Source organism: Apostichopus japonicus, chromosome 7 (genome assembly GCF_037975245.1).
Source record: "Apostichopus japonicus isolate 1M-3 chromosome 7, ASM3797524v1, whole genome shotgun sequence".
Lineage (NCBI taxonomy): Eukaryota > Metazoa > Echinodermata > Holothuroidea > Aspidochirotida > Stichopodidae > Apostichopus > Apostichopus japonicus.
In genome coordinates this window covers 17,639,876-17,652,241 of record NC_092567.1, presented here as the reverse complement: position 1 = coordinate 17,652,241, position 12,366 = coordinate 17,639,876, and the positions used below count along the sequence as shown (strand labels likewise).

General features: G+C 37.3%; 1 protein-coding gene, 1 long non-coding RNA gene and 1 pseudogene across 2 annotated transcripts in view; 2 read left to right on the top strand and 1 right to left on the bottom strand.

The window, feature by feature from the left end:
- The window catches only part of LOC139969544 (uncharacterized), a 35,015-nt gene that overhangs the window by 2,490 nt on the left and 20,159 nt on the right, over window positions 1–12,366 (top strand). The gene's annotated exons all lie outside the window — the stretch shown is intronic.
- Window positions 2,027–4,038, bottom strand: LOC139970188 (lysozyme 1-like; the record flags this gene model as incomplete). Its single annotated transcript, XM_071975827.1, has 2 exons — window positions 2,027–3,504; window positions 3,849–4,038. Coding segments are annotated over 2 exons (390 nt in total), but the record flags the coding sequence as incomplete, so codon positions are not given.
- Window positions 10,769–10,988, top strand: LOC139970353 (U2 spliceosomal RNA; annotated as a pseudogene).

Here is a 12,366-nt window from a genome sequence, read left to right as displayed (position 1 = left end):
CAATTTGACTTCTGGTGACCTTTTTCGTGTTTTGTGGATTTTTACAGTTTCGATGCTATTTTCAGATGTTAAAGGTACCTTCTGATCATAAATGTCAATGGGTTGACCCCCGTGTGACCTTCGTGTGCGAAGTTATATGAGGTCAAACTTTATTTTCAGACATTTAATGCAATAACTCCCAGTTCCAAGGTGTGACAATGTTGATATTTTTGGAGTAGTTTGAAATGGTATAGGGGAATATTTTCAAACTTAACGGTCATGTGATACAAGGTCACCAAAGGTCAATTAATGATAAAAACTAGTATTTTTGCGATAACTTGAGAAAAAATTGTCCGTTAGGGTTGGGAGTTGCTTCAATGTAATCCAATTGTCGACCCGCATCTGGGTGACCCTTGACCTCAATTTGACCTCTGGTGACCTTTTCGTGTTTTGTGGCTTTTTGCAGTTTCAATGCTATTTTCAGATGCTAAAGGTACCTTCTGATCATAAATGTCAATGGGTTGACCCCTGTGTGACCTTCGTGTGGGAAGTTATATTAGGTCAAAGTTAATTTTCAGACATTTAATGCAATAAATCACAGTTCCAAGGTGTGACAAGGTTGATATTTTTGGAGTAGTTGCAAATGGTATAGGGGAATATTTTCAAACTTAACGGTCATGTGATACAAGGTCACCGAAGGTCAATTAATGATAAAAAACTAGTATTTTTGCGATAACTTGAGAACAAATTGTCCGTTAGGGTTGGGAGTTGCTTCAATGTAATCCAATTGTCGACCCGCATCTGGGTGACCCTTGACCTCAATTTGACCTCTGGTGACCTTTTCGTGTTTTGTGGATTTTTACAGTTTCGATGCTATTTTCAGATGTTAAAGGTACCTTCTTATCATAAATGTCAATGGGTTGACCCCCATGTGACCTTCGTGTGCGAAGCTATGTGAGGTCAAAGTTAATTAGCACACATTTAATGCAATAACTCCCAGTGCCAAGGTGTGACAAGGTTGATATTTTTGGAGTAGTTGCAAATGGTATAGGGGAATATTTTCAAACTTAACGGTCATGTGATCCAACGTCACCAAAGGTCAGCTAATGTTTAAAAACTAGTATTTTGGGGGGAGAAAATGGGCAAAGAAAAAATGTTTGAATTTTTACAGTCATGCTCTATTTAGGTCTCACCGATCAAAAATGTCAATTGGTTGACCTCCGGGTGACCTCTGTGTGTGAAATTATGTATACAAGTTCAAAGTTAATTTTTCGACATTTAATGCAATTAAATCTCAATGCCAAGGTTTGACATGGTTAATATTTTGGGACAAGTTGTGAATGGGGTTGTGGAACATTTTGAAACTTTAAGGTCATGTCATCTGAGGTCACCAATGTTATCATATCTGTTGACACGCTTGTAGGTCTCTTACATTTCTTACATTTTCGACGCCATAGTTAGATCTCAAAAGTGCATTTTGATCAAAAATCCGATCACATTTTGTGATCACAAAAGTGTTGGCTATAGTGTTGGTTACTTTATGGGAACATGTAGGAAGGACCACAATTACTTGGACTATTTGAGCCCAATCTTGCTTGATAATATTATGTGTATTGTCATATACCCCAAGCAAGGAACCACAGTGCCCTTGGGCTCTTGTTTGACAAACTTCTCTGGGCCGCCTATACTGTATCGTCATGTTGGTATCTACCTTATCTTATATCAATATATATTTTTTCATCGACAAGATTATTTTTTTTAGAGCAATTAGGTCCATACCACGTTAACAGGTACGAAGTTCACAATGCCACTGTACTTAATATATATCTCGAAATGTAACATTTTTATCATAAAATTGTTTTCCATCCCATCTGTGGCATTATTCCATTAAAACTACGACTTTATATATCACAAATCGTTCGATGTTTTGCTTCGAATTAGGCTTAACACATCAGATTGAAGTACAATTTGTCTAATTAACCGGAATAAAAAATAGCAGCATAAAAAAATAGTGATAATAAAAATAAATTACAGAATACGAATAATATTCAATGCTAAATTATATTTTCGATAAGCTAAGGGTTGGACATCTTAACGACTTTTAATTATAAAACGAAATATTCTTTTTAGTTTTATAACATCTTTAAAAGCAGCATTTTGCGTCCTTTTTCTATGGTTTTTCTCAACCTCACTGATTACACGATGCCATAACGACATACATAACTAGCTTATCTATTCAAATCTTACTTCAAAAGGTGGCATAAATGTCGAAAATTTACAACCTTCAAGTTTGCTTTCTCGAAGATATTTCCGTTGGGATCCAAATAAACCTCGCCCATAATATGAATATTTAAAAGCTACGAACGTCATCGGTCAATACGTAATACAACACCATGCTTGATTGTGTAGATTGTCTATGGCAGTTGTCACCCAAGGCGAAAAGGTGTGAGCTTATATTTGTTCTTAACGTGTAGCATATCATGCATTTATATGCCAGGGTGTTATAACACACTAACACGTGTTATGTTTTGGGAGCATGCGAGAGCTAGATATGTTAAAGATACAATACAGTAAATCGTAGTGGTATTATATTTTTATTTATTTATTAATTTTTATTTATTATTTTTTTATATAATATAAAATATTTTTATATTTTATATATTTTATATTTTTTTATATTTTTATATTATTACATTTTTTTTAACACTGGCCGCAATAAAATGTGCCTCTAGCATAACACGTGTTATCATGTTATAAGACGAATGCATATAAATGCGCAATATATTCAAGTCGAAAACACTATTATAAGCAACTGTACAATTCGGTTCGGGTGCAGTTGTACCATGGAGGTAAAACAGACTGTTTTACGTCCATGGTTGTACCAGGGAGCTGTTATAGTTCAGCTCGCTGGTTGTACCAAGTTACCAACTCGACGTTTTGAATCTATTTTCAGCAACGGCTCATAACTAAACCTGCATCTCTGATTGGTTGAATTCAAACTAGTGGGTTGAGGGAACTGTATGCGATTAATGTAATTTGTCGGTGGACACTTTTCTCATTATCTGCAAATATCCTTAATTACTCGCCAATTAACGCTTTTGGCAGGGAAAATCATCTTAGTTTTGTGATTGATGATATATATAAAAAAACTCGATGGACTTGTCAAAAAAGTTGAAAACGGCGACAAAAAACAAAATGCTGCTTTAAGAAAATGTATTAATTTGGAGTGATTTTCTTATGCTTTATAACTGGGGATTTGTAACCTTAACGTTAAGTTTTTTTTTATTTCTTTAAAGCTCATCGATAATGGATAATGTCTCCAAATCTATCCCAGACAAGCGGAGACCATGTTCCAATAGCCAATGGTCGACGAGTAGCGGTACCCCTTTGGTCCCCCGTTGTGAATACGGGCGAAGTCTTCGCAAGTAGGAGTGTGCCCAAGCCTATAGTATGTTGCGTAGCGGGTCATGTATGCTTGTACTGTCCTCTCAGCGCACGCCTTATTCGTGGTACAAGATACCCAGCCTGGAGAAGTTCACAAAAGCAAAATATTTCTTAGGCTATGTTGACGCTTTAGTAAATGTGTAAAAGCGAGTTTTGTTTAATTCTCAAATTCCTATAGGAGATTAAACTTTGTAAGTTTGGATAATCCCTTTTTGTATCACCAGTTGGGCCAATGTCGGTCCTCCAGGACAATTATGTCACCTTGTCCCCTTTTATGCACTCTTCATTTTCCTTAAACTACGGTATATTATGTAATAATAAGAAAACAATATTATTTATCCTATTTTGACTCGTGCCCGGTGCTTTGTCTCCTATACCCCTCTTCCTCCCCTTTTCGCTTCTCATCGGGCCTATACTCTACTCACCTGAACCCAAGTTGCTACTCCTCGTCAGAGCATCAGTGTAGTAGGGCTGTTTGATTTGGAAAGGACCACAAGAGTAGGAATTAACATCCCATCTGCATCCAATGTTTGCGTTGCAATTACTTTCGACCGCACAGATGCAGGCCATGCAATCGCTCGGTACTGGACCTGTGTCACAATGTGAGACAGTATTTTGTTAAGTAACTGATATAGGGCCTGTGTGCATGGTGCGATAGGTGGAACCGCCTAACAAACATGACTAACATTAAAAAAGATATATGAAATTATATATTACCCTTAACTATACATATCAGGGGTCTTTTGGTCATTAAACGGCGTCATACGACGTTGAATGAAAATACGTTGTGGCTAAAACATTTAGGTAGTTGAATGAAGTTACGTTCTTGATAATTGTTGTGAACTGCAATATCGAAAACATTTCAAGCCTATAGTTAACAGAACTAGGATTAGTTCAGGTGTCATACATGATTATCTTATATGAAAGAAGACAATGAAAGAAACACAATGATGAAAAAAACGGTTGAAATATCTTATTCCGCTATGGGAATATTCAAGTTTAAAGTTCTATCTGATTGTGTAGAAACTGCTGAAATCAGACTAGTTGTGATCAGGGACGTTCTAGAGGGGGGTGTTGTGTTGGGGGTGTCTTCCCCCCCCCCCAATCTTGGTAAAAATTACGATAGTTGGAAAATTTGAGTGCGACAGTCGGAATTCCGACTGTCGCCAGCTTCAATTCGGAATTACCGACTGTCGCACTCTAATTTTTCTGACTGTCGCACTCTGATTTTCATATGTTCTTGTAATTTGTGAGTGACATAAAATTTTCGATCAAAATTGACCTTTAATCAGTCATATTTACCGCGTTTTCCTCGTCACATTGAGAAATTGTATCTCTCGAATCTTATACTCCACCATACAAAACTTCGTATGATTTTGAATACTCTAAAAAAAATATAAAGGGTTGGCCAGCCTCAATTCGGATAATTTATGTTTTAATTTTGCTATTGGGTGGGTCGACCCTGTTCGCTAGCTTCAAGTAAGTTCAGGATATACCAGGGACGTAGCCAGGGAAGCGACTGCTCCCCCCTTTGAGTGTCGATAAAATGTTTAAAAACTGTTGTTTTTTTTAGCATGGTATTTTGTCAGTGCTCTTTTGATCTTGGATACTCGTCAGCTCCGTTAACTCGATTAAAATCGTAATAACATTCAGGCCTACTGATCCAACTACTAACTTAGTTTGGCAGATGCAACTAGCGAAATTTAGCCTATAGCCTATTTAAACCCTACAGTTGGCCATTGCGTAATAAAATATATATTGCCTACCTAACCTCACTCGATTGAATGTCACGAACCGTATGCACAGCGACGACGACAACGTGCGTTCTCATCCTTTTTGGTTCCTTGCTTTAGCAAAAGGAACCTGTGTAGTCAGGTTGGCGTGTGTGTGTGTGTGTATGTATGTGTGCGTTTGTTTTGCTATCTGACCGAGGACTTGAACAAAAGAATTTCAGGTCCTCGGTTGTGATTTTTAAAGAATCACCACGTCCTCGGAAGAATTCTATTGTAAAGGGTATTGTTAAAGTTAGGGTACGTGGATTTGAACAATGGAAAATACAATGGGGTCCTCGGTCTGAATGAAACACAAACATGTGTGTGTGTGCGTCTGTGACACTTGCTTGGGTACGCTTTATCTCAATAAGCGAATGTTGGATTGAGGCCAAACTTGGACTATAGATCCGACATATGGAGAAGGTGTGCCCTATTGTTTTTGGTGCCCACAAAGGTCAGTTATGGTCCAAAAACGGAAAATATTAAAACTGCAATAACTCCCAGTGCCAATGTGCCACAAGGTTGGTATTTTGGGAAAAGTTGTGAACTGATTAGAGGAACATTTTCAAATTTAATGGTCATGTGATCCGAGGTCACCAAAGGTCAATTAATGATAAAAAGTAGTATTTTTGCGATAACTTGAGAACAAATATCCGTTAGGGTTGGGAGTTGCTTCAATGTTATCCAATTGTCGACCCGCATCGGAGTGACCCTTGACCTCTGGTGACCTTTACGTGTTTTGGGGGATTTTTACAGTTTTGATGCTATTTTCAGATGTCAAAGGTACCTTCTGATCATAAATGTCAATAGGTTGACCCCGTGTGACCTTTATATGCGAAGTTATATGGGGTCAAAGTTTTTCGGTCGGAGTTAGGATGGTTGAACAGACTTGTCGTTTTGTTTTTTTTGGAATCAGGATGTTAAACTACATCTGAAACCAAGGTCAAAAGGTCAAAGGTCACATTAGACAAAATGTGCTTATTTTGGGAGGAAACGAGCAAAAAAGAAAATGTTTAGTTTTGATGCTAGATTTGGATATCAAAGGTACCTTCCGATCAAAAATGTCAATTGGTTGACACCCGTGTGACCTTCGTGTGCGAAGTTATACGAGGTCAAAGTTAATTTTCAGACATTTAATGCAACAACTCCCAGTTCCAAGGTGTGACATGGTTGATATTTTTGGATAAGTTGCAAATGGTATAGGGGAATATTTTCAAACTTAACGGTCATGTGATCCGGGGTCACCAAAGGTCAATTAATGTTAAAAAACTAGTATTTTGGGGGTAGAAAATGGGCAAAGAAAAAATGTTTGAATTTGTATAGTTTGATGCTCTAATTTAGGTCTCATCAATCAAAAATGTCAATAAGTTGACCCAAGGTGACCTTTGTATGTTAAGTTATATGAGGTCAAAGTTAATTTTCAGACATTAAGTGTAATAACTCCCAGTGCCAAGGTGTTACACAGTTGATATTTTGAGACAAGTTGCAAATGGTATAGGGGGAATATTTTCAAACTTAACGGTCATGTGATCCGAGGTCACCAAAGGTCAATTAATGATAATAAACTAGTATTTTTGCGATAACTTGAGAAAAAATTGTCCGTTAGGGTTGGGAGTTGCTTCAATGTAATCCAATTGTCGACCAGCATCTGGGTGACCCTTGACCTCAATTTGACTTCTGGTGACCTTTTCGTGTTTTGTGGATTTTTACAGTTTCGATGCTATTTTCAGATGTTAAAGGTATCTTCTGATCATAAATGTCAATGGGTTGACCCCGTGTGACCTTCGTGTGCGAAGTTATATGGGGTCAAAGTTAATTTTCAGACATTTAATGCAATAACTCCCAGTTCCAAGGTGTGACAATGTTGATATTTTTGGAGTAGTTGCAAATGGTATAGGGGAATATTTTCAAACTTAACGGTAATGTGATACAAGGTCACCAAAGGTCAATTAATGATAAAAAAAACTAGTATTTTTGCGATAACTTGAGAACAAATTGTCCGTTAGGGTTGGGAGTTGCTTCAATATAATCCAATTGTCGACCCGCATCTGGGTGACCCTTGACCTCAATTTGACCTCTGGTGACCTTTTCGTGTTTTGTGGATTTTTACAGTTTCGATGCTATTTTCAGATGTTAAAGGTACCTACTGATCATAAATGTCAATGGGTTGACCCCCGTTTGCCCTTCATGTGCGAAGTTATATGAGGTCAAAGTTAATTTTCAGACATTTAATGCAATAACTCCCAGTGCCAAGGTGTGACAAGGTTGATTTTTTGGACAAGTTGCAAATGGTATAGCAAAATATTTCAAACTTAACAGTCATGTGATCCAACGTCACCAAAGGTCAGCTAATGTTAAAAAAGTAGTATTTTAGGGGGAGAAATTGGGCAAAGAAAAAATGTTTGAATTTTTACAGTCATGCTCTATTTAGGTCTCACCGATCAAAAATGTCAATTGGTTGACCTCCGGGTGACCTTTATGTGTGAAGTTATGTATACAAGTTCAAAGTTAATTTTTTGACATTCAATGCAATTAAATCTCAATGCCAAGGTGTGACATGGTTAATATTTTGGGACAAGTTGTGAATGGGGTGGTGGAACATTTGAAACTTTAAGGTCATGTCATCTGAGGTCACCAATGTTATCATATCTGTTGACACGCTTGTAGGTCTCTTATATTTCTTACATTTTCGACGCCATAGTTAGATCTCAAAAGTGCCTTTTGATCAAAAATCCGATCACATTTTGTGATCACAAAATCGTTGGCTATAGTGTTGGTTACTTTATGGGAACATGTAGGAAGGACCACAATTACTAGGACTATTTGAGCCCAATCTTGCTTGATAATATTATGTGTATTGTCATATACCCCAAGCAAGGAACCACACTGCCCTTGGGCTCTTGTTATGATTCTTCCTAGGTTGTTGCACGAACAGCCTGTTATGAAGCTAAGTTAGCAATCGTATGTGATATGCACTTCCTATAAATAATTATTACACTGCTAATACACGGCGATAACGATATTTTTTTAGGCCACTGCAAATCTGGCTGTCTTACAAAATATGCAAGTTTATATTGTCCATCAGTTAAGTTCGTCAAATGTATTAAAGTCCAGACATTGGACAATAAACAAGAATCATCCTTCTGGAAAAATTGTAAAAGAGCACTATGTTTGTCTTTCTGATATATTATGTAAAAGAACATGTAAAAGAATTCAAACAGGAAACAAAATCTGCTGTTAATATGATATCATATGTTAATGATGAAAATTGCACCAAGTTGCACCAGATCGCATCTAAGAACCTTCAATTGTTCAAAAATATCTCAAAGGGGAGGGGACACCCCCTCCCATTAGACCCCTCCCCCATTTCAATCGCAAAAAGTGCTCCCCTTCCAAATTCCTGGCTACGTCGTTGGGATATACATTGTCTCTATGGTATACAATTAAAACACTCAATGCTAAGCTACGGAAGTTTAAAAGTGCCATCAACATAAGCAAAATCTTTGCCCCATAAGGTACAAATGTATCGAAAAAAGTTCTGAACGAAAGTGCAGTCGCGAAAGATGAGGTGTCTGACTGACACTGACCGTATCGTTGACGATTAGTGCGGCGGGGGGGGGGGGGGTAACAAGGCAGCAGTCGGAATTTTCTGGCTCCAAAACCCATCCAGTTGGACTTTCAGCCACTACACCCCCCCCCCCCAAATCATCAGGCCTTAGCTACGTCCCTGGCTGTGATGTCACATCCTCACATTTCTGAAAAGCCTGTTATTTTATTAACATGTTTTGTGAGATTTTATGACTTACAACCAAAAGATATGTCATGTGGATCTCATATTTGTCAAGGGAAGTATCAGAGATTTAACATCTGAAGAATTTTTGATTATATGTTTTTAGGTTTGTGAAAAAATGTTATTAATTTTTATTGAAATATATTCACACATGTTAAGATGTGTGATGTCACATCCTCACAGTTAGTCTTTCTACATAAGTAATTTTCAAAGAAATGTTTATATCTTCAAAGCGTGATATCTCCTAAACAGAGCATGCTATCATGGTAGTTTATTCAATGCTCTGTTTGCCCTTTTTAGCTCTTTCATACAACTTAGATCGACATGTCAGACACCTGAACCAATCCTTTAACAGTTAACTGTATATATTATTAAGTGTATATATTATTCATTACAAGATGTACGTTAATTAAGAAAATAAATGTAAAAATTCTAGGAAGCACAATATCTCTTTAAATTTTGCTTTCTGTTCAAGAATATAAATTGTAAATATTTGTTAACATTTTAAAACATTTCATGCTGTGTATAAACGGCATAAAAATCAATAACTATGGATTTTCAATTTAGAGATGAAGGTTTACGCGGTTGAAGCTATTTCTCTTTAGTTAATTATGACTCAAAAACGGTTACATCTCTATGTTACGACCCGGTTCCGACGTTTCTATGTTCCGACAAAAAGAAATAATTCGGGGGAAAAAAAATGTTTCCAAAAAACCGTTTGTACCAAGAAAACAAGTTTTCTTACCCCAATATTTTTGTGACCAAATTTTTAGTGACCCCAAATTTTGGGAAAAATTTCGGGTCACAAGCAGTTCTCGGTCACCAGCACTGTTTAGGTCATAACCAACTTTGGTCACATTTTTTTTTCTGTGAAAAAAATTTTGGCTCAAAAATTTTGGTCCGAAAATATGTTGGTTCAAAAAGTGTTGAGTTCCTAAAAAAAATCTTGGTACAAACAAATTTAGGGAAAAAAAATTGCTCCGAATTGTTTCTTTTTGTCGGAACATAGAGACGTCGGAACGTAGAGACGTCGGAACATAGGGATGTCACCCTCAACAACGGCTAACTTATAAAGATACTATATTCACAAATACTTAAAGCAGCATTTTGCGTCCTTTTCTATGATTTTTCTCAACCTCACTGACTCCACGATGTCATAACGACATACATAACTAGATTATCTATTTAAATCTTACTTCAAATGGTGGCATAAAAGTCTAACAATTTACAACTCTCAAGTTTGTTTTTCTCCAAGATATTTTCCGTTGGGATCCCAATAAATCTCGCCCATAATATGAATATTTAAACACAACGAACGTCATTGACCAATACGTAATACAACACCATGCTTGATTTGTGTACAGTCTATATGGCAGTTGTACCAGGGAGTTCCATATAACTCCCTGGTTGTGCCAACGCAAAGTTTTGAATCTATTTTTAGCAACGGCTCATAACTAAACCTTCATTGTGAAAACCTGCATATTGAGAAAGTGAACAGAAAGGAGTTGATCAGTATCCTTCAAAGGCTAAAAATGTTGTGAGAAAACAAAGTGAAAGTGTCTCTATAAAAAATCTATTTCATGAGAGCTTCATGTAACTTTTTCAAGGTTATGACCGGCGCATATGTGACGCATATGCTGATATTTAAATATAAATAGTTTTTTCTCTCGGAATCGCATGTGACTTTAGTGTCTGCAACTGCCAAATTTTAGTGAACCCCAAATGAACTTCTGTTGAACTTCCGTTCAAATTGTTCTTTTCATAAACTGGCTTACATCTTGTTTTCGCTTCTCGGCCTTTTGGCTAAGATCATGTGTAGTATCTGAACCCTTTCGAGTGGAATGGTGATGCACACCTGACGAGGATCACACAGTGACAGTCCCGATGCAAGGGGACTGGGTTGAGAGCGGACCAGTCGTTCGGTAGTTTGGTCTTCGTGCCCAGGTTCTTTCCTGGGCGACTTTTTCTTATAAAGTATATATTATTTCTCAAAAAGTATCTCTAATTGCTTGTGTGAGTCTTTCCTGTGTATGCCTGTAACCTGGCTTGGTCTCTAGTTACCGTGGTAACTTATTCACAGGCTAGCAACGCGTTTTCCTAACAGAGCTGCTGCAAATGCAGTATTCTTGACTGTGCCGAGGAGCTCGGAACGCAACAATACCTAAGAGCTAATTAGTTCATTTCAGCCGAAGGGTTCGTCAATATAAAACAAACGACAGATTAAAAAAGACATTAACACAACCACCATCATATATGTCTATATGATAGTGATAAATGTCATGAACAATAGCCCCCCACCCACCCCCTCTGTAGTTTTAAAATCGACACTCGTAAGGGTGAGGTTGTAAATACATAAGTGCACGTTGAAGGGATAGGGTTATATCTACATGGGTTCTGATACCGTCTTTTACCACTCCACATAAAGTGCGTAAGAAGAAACAGAATATATGACTGTTAATTGAGATCCGTGAACTGTAATTACAAGAGCCAAATAAAGGAAGATATAAAGATAAAATATACGACTCGTGTCCCTATAACACCCTCTCCCCCTCCATAGACAGGAGCCACAAACCTCAATCATTATCAATGGTATATATGTGAAAGAGATAACTGTCATAAACTGTTATGTTTTACATCCAACAAACAGGGACGTCGCTAGAGGGGGGTGTGGGGGGTGTCTCACCCCCCCCCCCAATCTTGGTAAAAATTACGATAGTTGGAAAATTTGAGTGCGACAGTCGGAATTTCCGACTGTCGGAAATTTCCGACTGTCGCCAGCTTCAATTCGGAATTTCCGACTGTCGCACTCTAATTTTTCTGACTGTCGCACTTTTATTTTCATATGTTCTTGTAATTTGTGAGTGACATAAAATTTTCGATCAAAATTGACCTTTAATCAGTCATATTTACCACGTTTTCCTCGTCATATTGAGAAATTGTATCTCGCGATCCTTATACTCCACCATACAAAACTTCGTATGATTTTGAATACTCTAAAAAAAAAATACAACGTTCGCCAGCTTCAAGTCGGATAATTTATGTATTAATTTTGCTATTGGGTGGGTCGACCCTGTTCGCTTGCTTCAAGTAAGTTCAGGATATACAGGGACGTAGCCAGGGGGACAAGGGGAGCGACTGCTCTCCCCCCCCCCCCCTTTCAGTGTCGAAAAATATGTTTAAAAACTGTTGTTATTACACTGCTAATACACGGCGATAACGATATTTGTTTTTAGGCCACTGCACATCTGTCTTACAAAATATGAAAGTTTATATTGTCCATCAGTTAAGTTCGTCAAATGTATTTCTGATATATTATGTAAAAGAACATGTAAAAGAATTCAAACAGGAAAACAAAATCTGCTGATAATATGATATCATATG